At 42.0% G+C, this 19,609-nt stretch overlaps 1 protein-coding gene across 3 annotated transcripts in view; it reads right to left on the bottom strand.

The window, feature by feature from the left end:
• LOC142585458 (uncharacterized) overlaps positions 1-19,609 on the bottom strand; it is a 55,042-nt gene that overhangs the window by 22,306 nt on the left and 13,127 nt on the right. For all 3 annotated transcript variants that reach the window (XM_075696234.1, XM_075696233.1, XM_075696232.1), the window contains 3 exons: positions 3,709-3,773; positions 2,742-2,805; positions 2,501-2,656 (listed from right to left, as the gene is read on the bottom strand). In XM_075696234.1, coding sequence (XP_075552349.1) covers positions 2,501-2,656; positions 2,742-2,805; positions 3,709-3,773 — 285 coding nt within the window. The remainder of the gene's footprint in view (positions 1-2,500; positions 2,657-2,741; positions 2,806-3,708; positions 3,774-19,609) is intronic.

Below are 19,609 nucleotides of genomic sequence, written 5' to 3' on the forward strand. Positions count from 1 at the left end.
CGTTGTGGGCTGCAAACGTAGCGTCGATATCCGATCGGCACTAACATTGACGCATTTGCAGCCGTCACTTCAAGCCGGAGGATTACAGTAAAACCTCGTTAAACCGTACCAGCTTATTGCGTAAATATCGGCTAAAACGTAGCTTGCGTCGTGCAAGCGAGGACTCGCGCCATGCTGAAGCTCGGAAAAAAAAGAGGCCAGGTGCTCAGCATAGAAGAAAAGTTAGACATTGTCCGTGCTATTGAACGTGACACGAAGAAGTCGGCGCTGGCACGCGACAGGGATCTGATGTTGACTACGGTGTGTGGCATTTGGAATGCGAAGAAGTTGCTCAGCAGCGCTGTTGCGACCGCGAAGAGATGTCGGCTATGAGGTTCGACTTTTTGCTGTCGTTGGCTCTGCTGTTGCGGAAGTGTCGACTAGCGACAGTGATGAGGACGACACGGAAAGTGACAGCACAGGCGATTCAGGCCCGATAGTGGCAGAAGCTGCATGTTACATCAGCCTCATGAATGCAATCGTCGCGACAAGAACAGTGGCGCGATAACGTAACTCTATTCCAAACTCCAGCACCTGGCAATGAAAAAGGTGCCCCGGGACTTCTGCAGCACTACTGCGTGCATGCACGGAGAAAACGTAATGCCAATGAGGAATTTGCCATGCGAGTGTTTGTCAAGAGGGGGCTGGCTGAAAAACTGGCACCCAGCTTCAGTAAACTTGAGGCCGCTGTCGTCGTGCTAGGCCACCGCAGCATCAAACGAAAATAACACTTTTGTTGCGCGAAGTTAATAAATACTGCATGTTTTTTCCTCTTTCATCGCACTCTCTCCGAGTTCCGTTTTTGACAGGTAAGTTGGCGAGCTCATGCTATTTCGGTTAAACAGTACTACTGTTTAATATATACTTTTTTCGAGCTCCGGCCAACTACAGTTTAACGAGGTTTTCACTGTACTACCACAATAGAGTTTAACATGTCCAATATTCAGGTAAACGCAAGCACAAGTGGACTGAGCATTTTACGGGATGAGCGGAGGTGCCAACATGAATGTCCTGCATGGTGCAGCCACCTGGTAGCAGAGAGCTCAACCAATCACAGTTAGCAGTAACGAAGTGTATTCTAATTTGCTGCTGGTGTAAATTTTCAGCAGTAGCATAACCTTGAACACATTCTCTTTTTAAATGTTTAAAACGTTTTACATCTGGTGCCAGGAAAATCAGCCGTGTTTGGTTTAGTAAGATCTGCGCCACCAGGTGGCTGGACCGTGCGAGCCTATCAGGATGCTCAAAGGCTCAAGTACGTCTACGCTAAAGCTCCTTCAATACAGCGGTAGTACTGTATTTACTTGAATCTAGGCCGGCCTGGATTCTAAGCCGACCCCCGAAACTAAGAAAATAAATAAATAAATAAATAAATAAAAAACCCTTGAATGTAGGCTACACAGTTAAGCGAGGATGACGTTCACAAAACGAAAACAGCCTTTATTGAATATGAACATGCTGAGTTTATTCCACGTTTGCTACCTTCCTTGTCGCTGTCGTTTCCTTGTTGCGGCTGGCGCACGCATAAAGCGTCTCCCATAGGCCCCTCCAAGGACAGACATTTTTCTCATCGATGCCGAAGTCCTGCCTGGCTTGAACGTTTGATAATGCCTATGCGGCTAACACAACTTTTCATTTGAAAACGGTAGCATAGTGGCATAGTGACTGTTTGGTGCCATCACAATAACGCCTTGCTGTACGCTCATACTGACACGGGTCAAAATGGCGACATCACTCGTGTACTTCAGTTGGCTAATGGCATGGCTAGTAGCGGCTGTGATGCTGACTTCTAGATGGCATTAGCTATGCACAATATTTATCAATTTCAATTAAAAAGTGGGGAGTGGGGAGCTTTTCTTTTTTAATTCTCGAATCAAAGCTGATCCTACAGTTTGGTGTATGATTATTTGAAAAAAAAAAAAACTATCGGCTTAGATTAAAATAAATCCGGTAGTATTGAGGGGATTGAGTTCGAATCTGCCCATCTGTCATTTTAAAATGCCCAGCTAGCCCTGTGGGCATGTGAATACTAGGCACCCGTGGCATAGCGACAGAACACCTGTAGCACATGCTACTTGGACAGCTTTTGCTGGCAACCGACAGCCAGGCTGCTAGCAGAGAGGCTGAAGTAGACACGTCGTCATATCATGACGCAGAGGCAGTGAAGGCGGAGCTTAGCCCAGACCACTTGGTGAACGAGTTGAGAAAATGCATGACTAGGGAGGCAAGTAACTTGTTGTGCGTAGCTTTCTTAATAAGAGACACTTCACTTAAAGTGTGGTGCGAATGTTTTATCGTAACTGTACCGTACCCATCTACGAAATTTGTCCAAACCGTTTCAGAGACCTTTTAAGGTACATTGCAAGCTGCACTCCAGTGATATCTTGTTTGCAGGCGACAAGTTGCATTCTCCCTTGCTCTGAGCACCTCCTGTGTCGTGCAAACTCAATATAATACGCACCTTTCGGCGACTATCATCCTTACGGTCGAAAGCGCAGCGTTGCTTGCATTGCTCGCAGCTCACAGGAGGTCCGTATCTTTTCTCTGAGTTGGTACATCGCTGGCATTTGCTACCGATGAAAGCAGCTATGATGTTGCAGTATTCGCATGCCGTCGGCTGATTTTGAATAGAGAGAAAGAGAAACACTGATTCAGCACAACGGACACATGCACCGTCACCCTCAGGTGGCAGATACCCTTACCTTTCCATAGGCTTTCACATTCTGCTCACACTTCTTGCAGATGACCACTGTTCCGAGTTTCCCACTTCAAAATGGGAAAAAAAAAAAATAATGAATAGGTTTAGGAAACCTTGCCAGTGACTCAAGAACAGCCCACTGTACAGTGTTGTGTAAAACAATGTCATGTAAAACATGACTGGTAATTAAGGCAACATGGCTGCCGCATATTTTAAAAGCTTTACGAGCAAAAAGTGGCTGACATTATGCGCTATTAAGGCTGCACAAAAAAAAAAAAAATTTTTTTAGGCCTTTGTGCCCTATCTCAGCTGTAATCAATGCCAAAATAGTACTAGACAGGTGTTTCCTTTGAAGGCCAACTGCATCAAAATGTTGGACCACGTAAAAAGCCTAGTTTAAGATAAGGTAAGTACAGACGAGCATGTGCACGGAGAATAGGTAACACCAATGAGGAATCTGCCATGCAAGTGTTTGCCAAGAGGGGGCTGGCTGAAAAGCTGGCTCGCAGCTTCAGTAAGTTTGAGGCCACTGTCATTGCTGCTAGATCGCCGCGGCATCAAATGAAAATAACACTTTCTTCGTGTGAAGTGAATAAATACTGAATGTTTATTTCCCCTTTAATCGCACTCTCTCCAAGTTCCGTTTTTGACAGGTAAGTGGGCGATCTCATGCTATTTCAGTTAAGCAGTTCTACCGTTTAGTATGTACTTTTTCCGAGCTCCAGTCAACTACAGTTTAACGAGGTTGCACTGTACAACAAATTTAGCTAAAGTGAAATTTTGTTGCAGTTTGTCTTAAATATAGCAATAAAACCAGGTCACACATCTACTTAATAAGTAGAATCTTGGAACACAGGTGGAAGCCCCTGCAGCTGCTATTAAAATGCTACGCATGTTAACATTTTATGGCTGATTACAGTGTTTGAAAATGAAGAGGATAATGTTGCGGAAGAACGTATAGAAATACCGACCTTTCTTGTTGGAATTCTGTTCGGCAGTAGGTGCACTTGACGATGGGAAAAGCACCTCGGCAATCCTGTTAAAAAAGACAAGTGAAAACAAAAAGGGTAAGTAGACATCAGAAACATACGACTTGGCTGGCGCCAACGCAAGACTGTAACAATGATGCTAGAATAATGTGGAGGCACAGCTCAGAGTGAGGAACAAGTACAATTATCTTTTAGTGGAAAAAGTAGCAGAAATGAGGACTGTGATACACAACAAGAGTGCAAAAGTGCGCTCTGAGGGGAAAAAAGAAAGTCTGCACCTTCAACTTTGACCACAGGCCACAGTGAAACCTCGCAACAAAAGGAAGCAACCTAGCCGATGAGAAGAGGTCGATGCACCCAACCTGTTTTTATGGAATGCCAGTGACAGCAGTCTAAATGTCACTCTCTCAACCGCCAGGTATTTCACTTCTCGCGTGCGTCAGCTTCAGCAAAGGGGGATGGGTCTCCACCAGTGCTTTTGAACAAATGATGGAAGGCTGGCTCATCATACACTTTTAGTTAGGACGATGGATTTTATGTTTTGCAAATCTCAAAATTCGCTGTACAGTCTTACAGTCAGCTTTCAGGTACTTGCTAAATCGAGTGCGATCCTGATAGATTTGTTGCAGCATTGCAACAAGTGTTAGGTTTCGGCAGTGAAATGTACGACGATTGCAGCAGCTGCGTTTATTCATCTTGGTCCAGATGCAACTGACGTGGAGAGCAAATTGTGATACACACAGACCTGAGATGTTCCCACAACGAGCAGTGCCTCCACACACCTTCAGCTCAGAAAATTCAGTGCCCATATTTTGTTAACCTTTTCTTTTTATTCTTATAAAGTAATGCAAACTGGACAGCTTTGTGTGTTGTTTTTAACTATTTTCTTTTCTTTCCGAAAGTTGCTGCTGCTACATTTATTTTACTCTGCAGGATGCCCCCATTCCCCTTGTCTGGCTTATTAAATGGCTGTATTGAAGAATCAGCAAGGTGAAACTGATACGTTTGCTTATGTTGAAATGCTATCACAATGTTCACTACTACAATTACAAAATAAGCATTCGCCCTGGAAAACATTGCAAAAGTTCATTGGAAGTAAAAAAAAAAACATTGTGAACATTAAACAGCATCAGTGTGAACAAAGATTACTTGTAATTGTATGGAGGGGAAAAAAGGTGAGGATTTTAAAATTCATGAGGATGCACACCTCAGAAAAAAAAAAAAAAAGAGGAAGTGCCACTACCTCCTTTTTACTGCATGCTTACAACCACAAGAAAGATTTCACGGTTAGTGGTTATTCACTGCCATTATAGTTGACCAAGCAACACTTGCGCAGGGTCAGACCCACTTGCAGCCGCAACGCTTTGAGAGACTCAAAACAACACACAATGCGATCCAGCCGCAGGCCACTGGGCCTCAAGACAAAAAGCCAATGGACAGAACTTGGGCATTGCCTTACCTTTGCCGAGAGGCACTGAGCTCTCTAGTGTGGAGGCACTCTTTCATGGTGGGCTGCTGTACAGGCTGTGAGACAGGAACAGAGAGCACCACGACAATCATGGATGTGTTCTAATAATCACTATTGATGGTAAAGAAGACAGCTGTGCCAAGATAATGTTAAAGTCAAAAACAATGCAGGGTATTTTCCTGTCAAAACAAGACGTTGGCCTGCAAGCACGGCAGAAACTGTCTGCACACAAGAAAGCATAGTCATGCTCTGTTGCAGTCATAGTAGGTCACACTGTATTTTCCTTAGGTTAACAAATGCAAGCAGTTAAAATGTGCAGTAATACATTTCATAAACAACTTTTCGTCGACGCAAAGTGGCACAAAGTTGCAAGAGACAATACTCAGTCTCGAAGATGTCTTCATAGCCGTGAAGGTAGACCATCCACAATGCTGGCAGAAATTGAAACTCTACCTACAAATGTTTTTTCTCTGACCAATTTGAGGTAATAGTCGCCTTACATATGGCACATAAGTAAACAGACAGGCACATATGGCAACACACAAGTAACAGGGACGGTAGATGCAACTACATCTACAACACATACAATAGGACATACCATAGCACAGGTCAAATGCATTTACTAAAATGAGCATACAAATATATGTGCGCAGGGATACATTTACAGTCAGCATCAAAAGTTTATAGGACACTGCCAAACAAAACTGAGTACAAGTTTGTTTTCAAGGTTTGTGGAAATTAAGTTTTTTTTGGAAATCCTCTGTCCTGTCAACTTTTAATGTATATGAACTTGCTTTCCCAGGGTTCAGACAGCTGTAGCCAAGAGAAACCTGGTAAATCTTCCAATACTTGAGACATAGTTGCTTTGTTCCTCACATGGTGTTTCACATATGAGCCTTTTGCCAACCCCGTCCAGACCAATTACTATGTGGCATAAAATTGCTTCCTTGCAACTATGCAACTGCAACTCATGGCAAATAACTTAGGTTTCCAAATTATGGTACTGACAATAGAAACCTTATAAACAGCCCTCGAATGGTCACCATTCAAGATAGCCATGTGACTAACAGTGCTGAAAGCCTCAACAACTGCTGCTTCACCATTTTCTCAAAAAGATAATCTGGGGATATCAGAAGGGCCCTCAAAATTCAGGTCTAAGTTTACAATTTCAGCAGGGCAGTTATGCTTCGCTCCCACTTCACATGCTCAAGTGGCCGTGGGGAATCTCTGACACTCCACTCAGTCCGAGCAGAGTGGATCATAAACACACTGTTAAAAGTGTAATTTTATGCTAGAATGTGGGCTCCCTGCTATGCCCATCTGGCTTGCACGTTCATGGCAACATTGACTTCAATCCCAAATGTCTTTTTACTATGTTGAAAGGATTGCAGTGACCCATTTAAGGTTCCATTACTCTCTCGAAACCCACACATACAACACATGAAGTATTTATGCTTCACTCCCACTAATTTTTAAATGGCGCCTTAATTTATTTGGCATAAGTTACAGTTGCATAGTTGCAAGGAAGAAATTCTATGCCACATAGCAATTGGTCTAGGTAGGGTTGGCAAAAGGTTTTGGACAAATCCTGATCATCATGAGACAAGTAACAAACAGCACAGAAGATAAACACTAGCCATTAAGACTTACTAGATGTTTTAACACATTTTATTTTACTAAAACCTACCATATCATCTAGCCATTGTAAGGCACTCCTTGACTGTATATGGCTCTTTTACACCAAGAACACTCCTTACCATGAAAACAAAAAAGTTCATGTAACCCAACAGTAGCCCTGCCCTAAAAAAAGCCAAATATTGTGGCAACAGTTGCCATGGGAACTGTTCCAATGCAAATCTATACTTCTGAAAAGTATTATGCTGGCTTTGTGACACAGAAGTATTGTCCCAAAAATAATAAGAAGTGTGAAGTTTCAGAAACTAACCCCTGTATTCAGAAACGCAGCTTAAGTTGAAGCCCATGCTTGACTTGATCTAAGTGACGCCTATCGTGAATATGTCGAAGGAAACGCAGTGAGCGTCTTTGGGGAGGCTAATGTCAGGCGTCGTCTAAATCAAGTCAACCATGGGCTTCGACTTAAGCTGCATTTCTGAATATGGGGGTAAATGCTTACACTTAATTTACGTACTCACCACTTTATTTTGACTAACAAGATATTAGGTAACATGTGCTTACTATAGTTCACTCACAGCATTGTCCTAAGTGTGCCCCTCACATTAGAATTCCACTCGATCCTGATGGTAAAATCAAACTAGGTGTATAGTGTACATGAAATGCAGACAAACTCTTCCACAAACATTGCTAGCTCAATTGAGCATTTTTAGCAAGTGTACGGCAAGCATGTTAAGATCACGTTAGGTCAATTTTTGTGCCGGCTGAGTGAAAAGCAATGGGCTTGTGCAATAGTGCTCCATGTGAACCGCGCAGAAAACAAGCGGAGCTATACGTCAACCGTGCACAATCAGGGTAAAAATTTATACAAAGGCTGTCCCACAAATCAAGAATGGCAGAAACAACATTATTATCGAACGTTAGGAGCCGTGCTGGTGTGTTCCTATGACCTGTGCTGGTCTCTCGTCTTGTTTGAATTACACTGGTACTCCAAGATGGTATTCTAAAAAGCCCACATCGCAGTGGCAATTTCCCTTGGCAGTCCTCTTCATGTGTTACAAAGGACCCAATACCCACTACCTTGAAAGCATGAAATGAATAACTCGTAACCCATTAGTGTTTTAGTGTAAGTACATGTACTAGTAGAAACACAAGCAAGAATATCACATGACATATTTGCCATAACACTTGCGGAGACACAATGTGACACTTCGATCATAACAAATTAAAAACATTCATTTGTTGCAGGAATTTTTTTTCAAACCCTGCCTCTGCAGCACTCCTCAACCTCGAAACCTTCAATCTTATCCTTTGTGGTTAAGCCAGTTTATAACAGGAAAGAAATATAAAGCTTTATGCTCCTAACCGTTCACATCAATTAGTACACAGAGAACTATCCCTATGGATATGATTGGTGGCATTCGTCATGTACTAAATTTTCCACAAGGCCTGTCTATTGATGCACACATGAAATAATAATCCCAAAAATGCTTGCTTCAGGACGCAGCCCCTTATCTCCTGATCTTGAGAAGTGTCATGCCTTATAGCATTGGACTTATCACAGCTGTTGCACAAATTAGTAAACAAACAAAGGTTGCATGTCATACAATAGCATAATGTTGATTACAAACAGCTCAGGCATCCTGAACAGACCTTGTTATCCTTTACCAATCTGCATTCAAGATATAGTTACAAAGCGGTGCATTGTAAAACCAATGTCAGCAAGTGAAAGTGAGAATAATATGGTCGATCATGATGCTGCAAACCAGTGACACAAAAGCAATTAGGTATAGTCAGCCTTCATTTCATGTATTGGAAAGTGGAACCCACTGGACAAGGTGGCTACCAAGTCAGTTAACAACATATATATAGCTGCATAGATTTGAACAACACAGAGCTGAGAAGAGGTAACTTAGAAAAAAAAAAGTCTGGTTTTACATGCCAAAATCAGGTTCCAATTATGAGGCACACCATAGTGGGGAGTTCCAGATTAATTTTGGCCACCTGGGGTTCATTAATGTGCACTTTTGTATAGCACACAAGAAATTTTGCCTTCCACTCCCATCAGAATGTGGCCACCGAGGCTCGGATTGGACCAGCAACCTCGAGATGAGTAGCTTTGGGGGGAAAAAAAGAAAAGAAAAAGCAAAAAGGGTGGAAGGGAGGCAATACAACGAATTTCAGGACAATCACAGAACAGGACTCAAACTAAGATAAATCTTGATGACATTTTAGTTAGCCCACTATGTCCTCAGTGTAAAAGAGGCTTTGCATTGCAGGCCAGGGCAAGCAAAGTCTGGCAGACTTTTCATTGTTTCTGCAAATATATTGACTTTCCTGAAGATGCATCCAGTTATGGCTCCTCAATGCATGGAATAATGCCAAGCACAGGTGTTTAGAAGACATCCGCAAAGGAAGAAGAGCTGTAACATGGCCCCCAGAGATTTTACAACTTCTTAGTGGGAAAGCTGGTACTGCTGTTCATGTGGGAACGTCCAAACGAGGTGGCTTCAGATAGGCATCTTTCTTGGAGAGCCATGATAGAATGAAAACATTTTTACGAACAGCATGTAAAATGATTTTTTCTTTAGTTACTCTAAAAACATTTTCTTTTATTATGCTGCGAGAGTTCGTTAAGTTGTGCAATTAGAGGTAACGCAAACAATACTACTGGCTGCTAAATTTCGAAGATGAAACACCAAGTCTGCACTCGACTGCGTCAATTTCAACCATCTCTCTCTCTCTTTTTCCATAAGCTTATATTAAATGCAAGTAAACAATACCAAGAGATGTATTACGGAGAAGCAAAGACTTCTGTGCAAATGACTGTTTTAAGTCAAGTCACGTTCAAAACAAGCCTTGCAAACCAACATACTGACTTCCCTATGTTGGCACAGCAATGTTAGGAAAGTTGGACCAAAGGTGGTGCCATATTTCTCTCTAGGTAACATGGTTAGAAAGTCCATGGTGACCACATTTGATATTTAAATGCTACATTGACAGGCTGTACTATAAAATGGCACCACTAGAACGTCCCATAAATATGAGAATGCATGACAAACCACATGAACAAAACCCCGATCAGCGGGTTCCTGCAACTTGGCCTCAATTTCCAAAGTTGAGAAACGAAACATGTGACCAAAAACGAACATGCAGCCCATGACAGTAGCAACATGAGATTCTATAAAGCACTGTACGTTTGATTTCAAGCATTTTCATGTTTCACTGGCTTTAGGGGCAGCACATTCCAACTGCCAGAGCCTAACACAATGTAAAATAGCAATGACATAGTGGAGACGAGTTGCACGTAGTGTCAATAGTCAGTAAGTGAGGCCACATTTCTGACCTATCACGTTTTTAAAGTTTTATCACACTCTGCTGCACACACTTAGCAGGCAACTCTGTGGAACCTATGCAAGTAGTGCTGTCGTAGAAGTCTCAATGCGCATGTTCTGCAGTGGAGTTCTTTGTTTGTAATGCTTTCCATGGAATAATTACTTCAGAGATGACAACTACAACTTTAGGACATAACAAACCATGTATTACCCAATCATGTTTGTTATGTGTAATGCAAAATGTTTCGGGTACAAGCCAAGGCATGTGCTGCGACTCTTAGTCGCAGGAATGTGTCACTACACTCATTTGATCCCAACCGGCTTAAAATCTGCAATGCTTTCCGTGTAATAATTACGTCATATTTTGCAACATAAAGTTAAAAGGCCTAATGTTTTACCCGTGCCACAAGGCCGAAGTTAATGGCATTATATTTTGATCGCTGCTACATGTGCATACTTAATGACTTTAAGCGTTGAAATGGCGATAGCTGCAGTGAAAACTGTTAAGTTTGTTTGCCAATCGTAATACAATAAGAAACAGTTATCTAGGGAGCAGATGTTTAAGAAATGGCATGAGAAACATTAATTGGCATTTTGTATGTAGTTTACTTCAGGAATGTCATTATTGCACCCAGCCGTAAACTGTTTGAACCCAAAGCTAGCTCGACGGCCAATCCATAGCGTAGCCAAAGCATTTAAATGGGAAAAATAGCACTCACAGCTTCAAAGCTTTCAAGCAGCGATCCTAAAGAATATGACCATGTGCTCCAGTTTGTTCTGGCGTATGTGCTTCTTTGAGTCAAGCATCGTCGAGAAATTTGAAGGCTATAGTATGAGGCCAACAAGGCAAGGAGCCACCGCCGTGCAATCAAACAGCTTCTCCAGGCTAATGCGCTCACGATTAGTGCTCTAGCAGTGAGTAGCGGCAAGATCGCCTGCTGATCACCACGAAAATAAAAAGCTCCTTAAAAGTGAAGAATATATTAGTTGTTTTATCTACAACTTTGTTTAATATCGTGAGAATATGGTCACTACGGCCATGGTGGGGAAATTATAAACGTGAGTACGCATTCGACGGTCAAGTGAGTTGTAATAATTGTAAGAACGCACTACGCCGCGAGAAAGAGCTATTTTTTAAATTAAGTGAAGAATATATTAATTATTCTTCACTAATAGTTTGTTTAGTCACGTCAGAATGTGCAGACATTGGGAATGAGAGTACACATTTGACGGCAAAGTGAGTTACGAGAACACACTACGTCGCGAATGGCATTAAGCTTTAATGCCATTAAGCATGTCCCTGTGGCACCCCGCGAATGACATTAAAGTTTAAGCCATTAGCCAGTTAATGTCATTTTCTGTGCCCGTGTGGCAGGGGTATTACATACCCTATATGTTTATGTGACTCACTACTTGGCCTCAAATATGAGCAATGACAAAAGTGTCTCTGTTATAGTGTTCCCTGCCATGTGTGAACATAGTATAGGACTGAGGTGATTCAATGTGTGAGGAGAGTGTGAAGCAGTTTCACAAGCCGATTTATGTAGCAGTGGTGGCATTTTTCATTGGCACAATATGCCAAACAGCGACTAACAAACAACGAAGACAATTTCTGTGACATGGAGCACTAAAGAATTAAGGCCCACCTGAAACAGTTGAAGTGAAACCGCCAAGATTCAGTATCAAACTTCCACGGCAAGGCTCAACATATGTATTCAGTCAGAGGTAAAAACAGTGCGATTTTCACAAAACTCTCGCATAATTCTCGTTTAACATTGCATAAACCAATCACTTCCACATAGACCTTTTAGTGCACAAGATATTTTTTAGTTCCAGCTGCGAGTTAAAATTTGATTTCAACCAACACTTGCTCCACTGTCTCGCGATAACAACGTCAATCCTTACTACGCAATTAAAATCCCTTCGCACGTAGACCAGGTGTGTCGGGAAAGCAAACCGAATATTATGCGATTTCTGACATGATCAACTTCTGGCGCTCCCCATGCCAGCCGAGGATTTCCATGTGCTTGCTATCCCACCTACTTTCCGATTAGTAGCTACAAGCTGGCTCTTGTCATTTGCACTCGTATGTATCTCGAGGCTTGCTAAATTGCAGTGTAGAGAGATAGCGGCCATTATGACTCACCCTGACGTCAAACGAGCTTCTGAACATTGTTCTGGAGTCCGTTATGTCACCTATTAGCATTGAAGATTATTTACTACGCATTTAAACTTGCCAGATGTGCGTGCGAATCACGCTATTTCCATACTTGCGCACACGACAAATTCAAAATGTAGCGTACAGCATAGCACTACAACGGTGATCAGCTACATAGCACGGTTATTGCGCAAATCAGCGACCAAACATCAAGCATTGACTGGAATCTATTGCTTTCGATTTGATGACATAACTCGAAGTTCGCTGGTACAGCGTATACAGCAAGGTAATGCACATTTGCTTAAGTCATGGTATTATAAAACAAGCTTCTTCCGGTTGCTTCAATCAAACGCAGCAGCACTAAGCCTAATGTTGAAATATCAGTCAACCAAGAGCTATGTACTGCGATTACTTTCGCAATTAAAACTTACTATCAATAGCGATAACTGCTCATACTGTACGCAGCGAATCTGCATAAAGCAATGAACAAGAAACTTGAGCACTGTTCACCTACTTTACAAAGCTGTTGCCCTTGAGAAAGTTCTTCGAACGGGTGCCTTGCGTTGCATCTTGTGCATGCGAACAATGCTGAGGCCATAAAAAGGCTTTTATCGTTAAAACAGTTAAACAAATGAGGCGTCTGCGGGCCCACAAAACAAAATAAGCCGAAAAAGTTGCAACGCAGACTACGCCTTGCCCCAAAGTCAGATGTCAGTAGCGTCCTCCGACGATTCGTTCATTAACAAGAGTTTGCAATAACACCAAATAAATGCATCAAATCCTAGTTGGCAGGTGGCGCAAGTAGTCACACAACGTTGCTAGCACACCACAGAATGTCAAATTAGTTCCAAATAATAATAAGCCTTAAAATTCTCTTCGCAAGGATGCATTCATGTATGCACGATGGTTAAAACATTCTTGAGCTTGTAGCGTTTAAGTGGTCATGAGGCAAACGCAATGGTGGTGCAGCCATGTTGAATAGGTAGTAGCCTGACGTGTTGATGGATATGAGGCTCAAGACTATCCCCATTAGTTTGATGATCAGTCCGGGAACGGCCTGCAAGTAAAACAAAAAATAACAGCTGTAGCAAATAAGGTAGAATATAATGAAAAACAGTGAAGGCACTGAAAGCAATACGCACCATGTCGGTTGTCTTGATAAACTTCTCTGCGAAGACGATTTCGTTGCAGACGCAGGAACGTGGGTACATAATCGACAACGTTCCGGCGTGGTAAACAGCGAGGATGAAGTACATTGGATGCACCTGCATAATGTCAGCCTTTCGCAGCAAGAAATAAAAAAAAAGAACGCTTTTTAATGGGACACACTGGCAGGTACGCGAGCACCCCCCGCCCCCCTCCCCCGCCTCGAAAATTTCCCAATTCCCCACCCCTTTCTGCGTTTCTGAAGTAATTCAAAACAAACGTGGATACCAACAAATTCACGGCCTCCGGCATCTCACGCAAGCAAAAGATTTATTTTTGACGTAAGGCAGTCTATGGTAAAATAGAAGGCTGTCGGACGGGGGCGCTGTCGTCGTAGAGAAACGTAGACTTCGAGATCAGTCGGCGTGGCAGAGGAGGGTAGAGGCCGCTCGGCTCAATCAATATCGGAGGCCACGCAGAGTGTTTCGTTGTTCAAGGATATGCGATGACCCCACCACGCTAAATATACATATGCAACAAAATTCCAAGCGCACCAACAAGTTACTAATATTTACTGTGTAGTCTACTAAATCAATCAATAACTGCCTTTCAACTGACATGCACCCACTGTTTTGAGATACTTCTAGGTAAATTTGTAGGGATACACATTTGTGTTCTCACACTCTGTCTCTCTTTTCTGTAAGCATCCTTCATGCTGAACTATGAAAAATGCCATTGTATTTCGTTTGGCGACGAATATGACAAAATCGCTGGTAGGCTCACGGTTGAGCTTGCACATTCGATACAGAAAAGATAGGTTGTGGGGGTGGAAGGTGTCAAACAAAGGGAAATAATCCTTCATAACAAGACAGCTCTGTATTATAGGACTGGCTATATTATGTTGTGATTTTGCCGAAATTGATGGGAAAAGATTACCAAGCTAATTTAGTTATTTACTTCGATCACTTTGTGTGCTCGGGAGACATGATAAAATTCTCTCTCTCTCTCTCTCTCTCTCTCTCTCTATATATATATATATATATATATATATATATATATATATATATATATAAGAGGTCGTTCACAAGACAAGCAAATAGACAAGAGGTCGTTCCGCCGAACACCTGCCTTACTTCTTCCTTTCTCTCTCTTTCCGGTTACTCGAGCTGCATATTGCTCCTTGTGCAAAGTTACTTTTGCCTCAATTTGCAGGCTTCTTTAAATTTCATCGTGGCGCGCCCGCTAAGTTCTTAAATAATTGAAGACGTCACGCTTCAGTGTTCTCGTTCTGACCAGCGAATTTCCCAAGTTAGAGCAGACGCTGAGCTTACAACTAAGAGGCCCCGCGACGGACAGCTTCGTAAAAGAAAATCGGCTCGCCTAAACCGGTATAGTAATGTGTTTACTGTAGCAATACGTGAATAAACGCTAAGGCATTTCGAAAAAAAAAGAAAAAAACCCAGTTTACTTGTGGCCTGACTCATAATAACCGTAACTGCCCCTAGAACTTTGCCAAATTGGGCGAGTTGTTGAGTTAATCACTGCGTCGCTTTTAGGCTTTCGATGCATTGTGCTCTGTTATTTATTTATTACTTACTTTGCTTATTTATGAATTTTTATTTATTTATTTATTTACAAATACTACAACCCTAAGGGTAGTAATTGCAAGAGTCAGGTACAAGAAAATCAGAGGTACCTAGCACAAAGCAAAACACAAGTGCAATTAATATAAAACATATGGCCTTAATACATACATACATACATACATACATACATACATACATACATACATACATACATACATACACACACACACACACACACACACACACACACACACACACACACACACACACACACACACACACACACACACACACACACACACACACACACACACACACACACACACACACACACACACACACACACACACACACACACACACACACACACACACACACACACACACACACACACACACACACACACACACACACACACACACACACACACACACACACACACACACACACACACACACACACACACACACACACATATTATACAATACATAGTCCTTAGAATCATAAGGCATGCAACCAGTGATTGCCACAACGAACGTGTCAAATAGCAAATTTCGAATGTTAGGGGCTAGCTGGTTTCGCATTTCGATGAATCGGGGGAAAAAAACTATATTTGAGTTTGTCAGTCCTGACATATAAAGGTGTAATATATAGACGGTGAAAATTCTTGGTAGTAGATGCTTTAGGAAGCTTAATGCACTCCAATGATGAGAAACGTCCAGAGTTAACAGTGGTGCAAACAGTTGAAGGCTTTCTACGTGGCACTGCTCTGTTAGGCAAGACGAGTTATAAGAGGGAAGATTAGAAGAGGGAGAGAAGTCCTTGTTCTAACGCTGGTAAATAAATCGAATAGCTTTTTTGGGGACAGATCGTTTTTTGTGTCGGATTTCAAACATAGGCTCCAAATGGCACAGCCGTATTCCAAGATGGACTGCACTACAGTTTTATAAGTGAGCAATTTTGTTTCTTTAGGGGCTGAGCGCAGTGAAAGCTTTAGGTAACCTAGACGTGTTAGATCTTTAGAGTAGGTTGTCAATATGTTTGGACCATATTAAACTGTGTGTGAAGAGAATTCCAGGGTACTTATATTGAGATACATTTTCCAGAGTAAAGCAAAGAATAAGAACAATAAATAACAATGTCTGTGAAGAGAATGATAAGGTACTTATATCGAGATAATTTGCCAGAGGAAAGCCATCGAAACAACAAGAAATGCACACGTGTAGTACGTGTCGAGAAGGACATAGAGGCAGTTTTGCGAAAATAAATATCCCTCTGCCACTTGTTGCACCAAGGACAAAAGTTGGAAAATGCTCTATTCAGAACGACATCGTGACCTTCATGACTGGTAATAGCGTGATAGATAACGGAGTCATCGGCGTAAATACGGATTTAAAATGACAGCACATTGTCAGGCAGGTAATTTAAATGCGAGAGGAATATGGAACGAGTATGTGGCGTGAAATCAGAGGCACTTCGTTAAATCGAAACTTTCACAGAATCGGGTTTCGTTAAATCGAAGTTCGCCCTATCCGTACAATGTTCTGGATTGACTAGCCGCGCGTGTTTTGAATCCCTTTAAAACTGCGCGCGTGTGTTTGTGACGTCATTGCTGACGCACTCAGTCACGTGTGAGAGCTACAATCGATGTACTTGCCAGGTGAGTAACGTACGGTGCGAAGATGGCGACCACCACCGTGTTCTGGCAAAGCTCGCACATGACCGACGTGACGACGGAAATAATTATCTGCACGTAGAGCGGCTGGGGCAGCGATCGCTCGTACACTTCGTCCCTCATCAGCTGCTGCAGGCCGGTCGTCTGCGTGCAGCAACCCGAGCACAACAAACTTCGTTAGTTTACTACCCTTTCAAACAGTGAGAGGATTGCATATCGATCATATATACAGACGAGACTACAACGGGACACTCAGCTAATGACAAGAATAGGCAAACACATGAAAGAGAATAAAGCGAGCAAGCTAAAAGAACTACATGACCGACGTGACGACGGAAATAATTATCTGCACGTAGAGTGGCTGGGGCAGCGATCGCTCGTACACTTCGTCCCTCATCAGCTGCTGCAGGCCGGTCGTCTGCGTGCAGCAATCCGAGCACAACAAACTTCGTTAGTTTACTACCCTTTCAAACAGTGAGAGGATTGCATATCGATCATATATGCAGACGAGACTACAACGGGACACTCAGCTAATGACAAGAATAGGCAAACACATGAAAGAGAATAAAGCGAGCAAGCTAAAAGAACTACATGACCGACGTGACGACGGAAATAATTATCTGCACGTAGAGTGGCTGGGGCAGCGATCGCTCGTACACTTCGTCCCTCATCAGCTGCTGCAGGCCGGTCGTCTGCGTGCAGCAATCCGAGCACAACAAACTTCGTTAGTTTACTACCCTTTCAAACAGTGAGAGGATTGCATATCGATCATATATGCAGACGAGACTACAACGGGACACTCAGCTAATGACCAGAATAGGCAAACACATGAAAGAGAATAAAGCGAGCAAGCTAAAAGAATTTTGTAAGTAAAAAAAGAAACGAAACGAGAACACTATCGAGAGAATAAGAGTCAATGCCCTAACTACATATAATAAAGAGACGAAGTAGTGTATAGAAGTATAGTCGTACAGGTACGCGTAGGCCCAAGTTTAAATGCAGAAAGGAAGGTCTGAGAAAATAAAGCAGATTGTCGGACAATTTTACAGCAGTAAATGAAGACGTTATTTTTTCTTTAGAGAAACAAAATTTAGGCAGCAGAAAATTGGAATTAGGTACAAACAGAGTGTAACATGGAGGCAGTGGATTCGCGGGTAAGCTGCTAAGTTAAACAAAACTTGAGATAATAGCTGAACAAGTTCGGCATATGTAGAAAAGTCGCTTAGACAAAGCAAGAAGTTTAAACAAAACAAGCAACATCGTTCCAGTTTGATTTGTTTGGTTTTGTAAATGCACGCTGAGTCGGCGACGAATGACAGTAACATGTTCATTTCCTAAAGAAAAAATACTAAGTAATGTTTCTATGGATGAAATAAAGCTAAGGTAATAACAAGTCTTCGGCAAAATATGATCTTGATTTCATTAGTGAACATATATGGTCGTAGTTGAATTTGTGCGTACGCAAGTGCATCGGAATATTTGTAGCGCTGGCACGAAATGTGAAATGGACCGGACAAGCATTCGTTTTCATGTTTCGAGAACAGTACCCATGTGCTGGCTTATATTGGCAAGGCGCCACCATCCCTATACTCCAACCTAGCGAACGCAGCATTGGCATCGTATCGAGAAAGGTAGTTGCGATGTTGAGAGGACATTTTCCCGACTAACTAGGTACATCCGAAGTCCTGTCAGATCTAGGATGGACACAGAAATTATAATGAAAACGACGATATGAAAGATTCATAAATTACAAACATTACACCTCTTGTGAAGCATGCCCGTGTTCACTAACAATCATACTTCTTTCCCCCTTGTTAGAAAAAAAAGTTCGGAGAACGAATTAAACAAGGGATCGCCAAGCGCGACTTTGTTTGTTTTTGCTTACGTGGTTTCTTTTGAAAGTGCTAAAAATGCCTGCCAACGAATATTTCCATAAATAAGTTTGTCACATGATATGCGAGCAGCTCTTTCAGCCAGTATATGTTCTAATGAGGGATTTAGCTTCTTTAGACAAAAAGTGTTTTCAAAAGGAGACCTGTTAATCTCTCTGTTAATCGTTTATGAAAGTTACCAGAAAAATACTGGGCTTTGGGCCATACTAGTCAACACAAATCCTGAGTCATCACGGGTCTTTCTCATCAATAATAATGTCTGATTTTTTACTCCCCGCATTCGAAAAATATACAGAACCCGAAAACGAAACCATACAGCAAGAAAGTTCACTTGGGCTAAATTGGTTATAAACGAATGGCATTACTCCACGCTGAAGGTGACGAGCACACATTGTCTGCTTAGAAGTCACTTAAATTATACTATAAATTAAATTAAATTATAAATTAAATTATAAATTAGAGTTATTGTAGCAATTTTGTCAGAGATGCAAGGCTAACTTTGTTATGAGTATAACTTAAGTAGCTTCTAAGCAGACGATGTGTGCACGTCACCTTCAGCGTGTAGTAATGCCATCGGTTTTTTTTATCGCTGTCAAAATTCCCTCTTTGCGAGCTTTTCGTGACGCATCCACTAGCATTATAAACGTAAGAAATTACACTAAGGCAAACACAATATGACTGTACACTATATAGTCGGCTTTCGTTAGTTCGATCTCAGTTAATACGACTTTTCGCTTAACTCGAATGGGCTGAAAAGTCCCGTACATTGCTATGGAAGGAAAACTCGTTTAGTTTGAATGCGAGCGCATGGCACTTCGGTTTATTCGACACTTATACTGACACTCCACTTTTCCACCAAAACCTTGAAAATACGTGAAATGCAGCAGATAACGCCAATGCATTCGTCTTAGTAAAGATTTTTGTCACAGCCGAGAACAGTGTTGAGGTTTGTGGGCCACTCATCGACAACGACACGCTGAGGCATAGTTTA

The sequence above is a fragment of the Dermacentor variabilis genome, chromosome 6, assembly GCF_050947875.1.
Source record: "Dermacentor variabilis isolate Ectoservices chromosome 6, ASM5094787v1, whole genome shotgun sequence".
In the NCBI taxonomy this organism is placed as follows: domain Eukaryota; kingdom Metazoa; phylum Arthropoda; class Arachnida; order Ixodida; family Ixodidae; genus Dermacentor; species Dermacentor variabilis.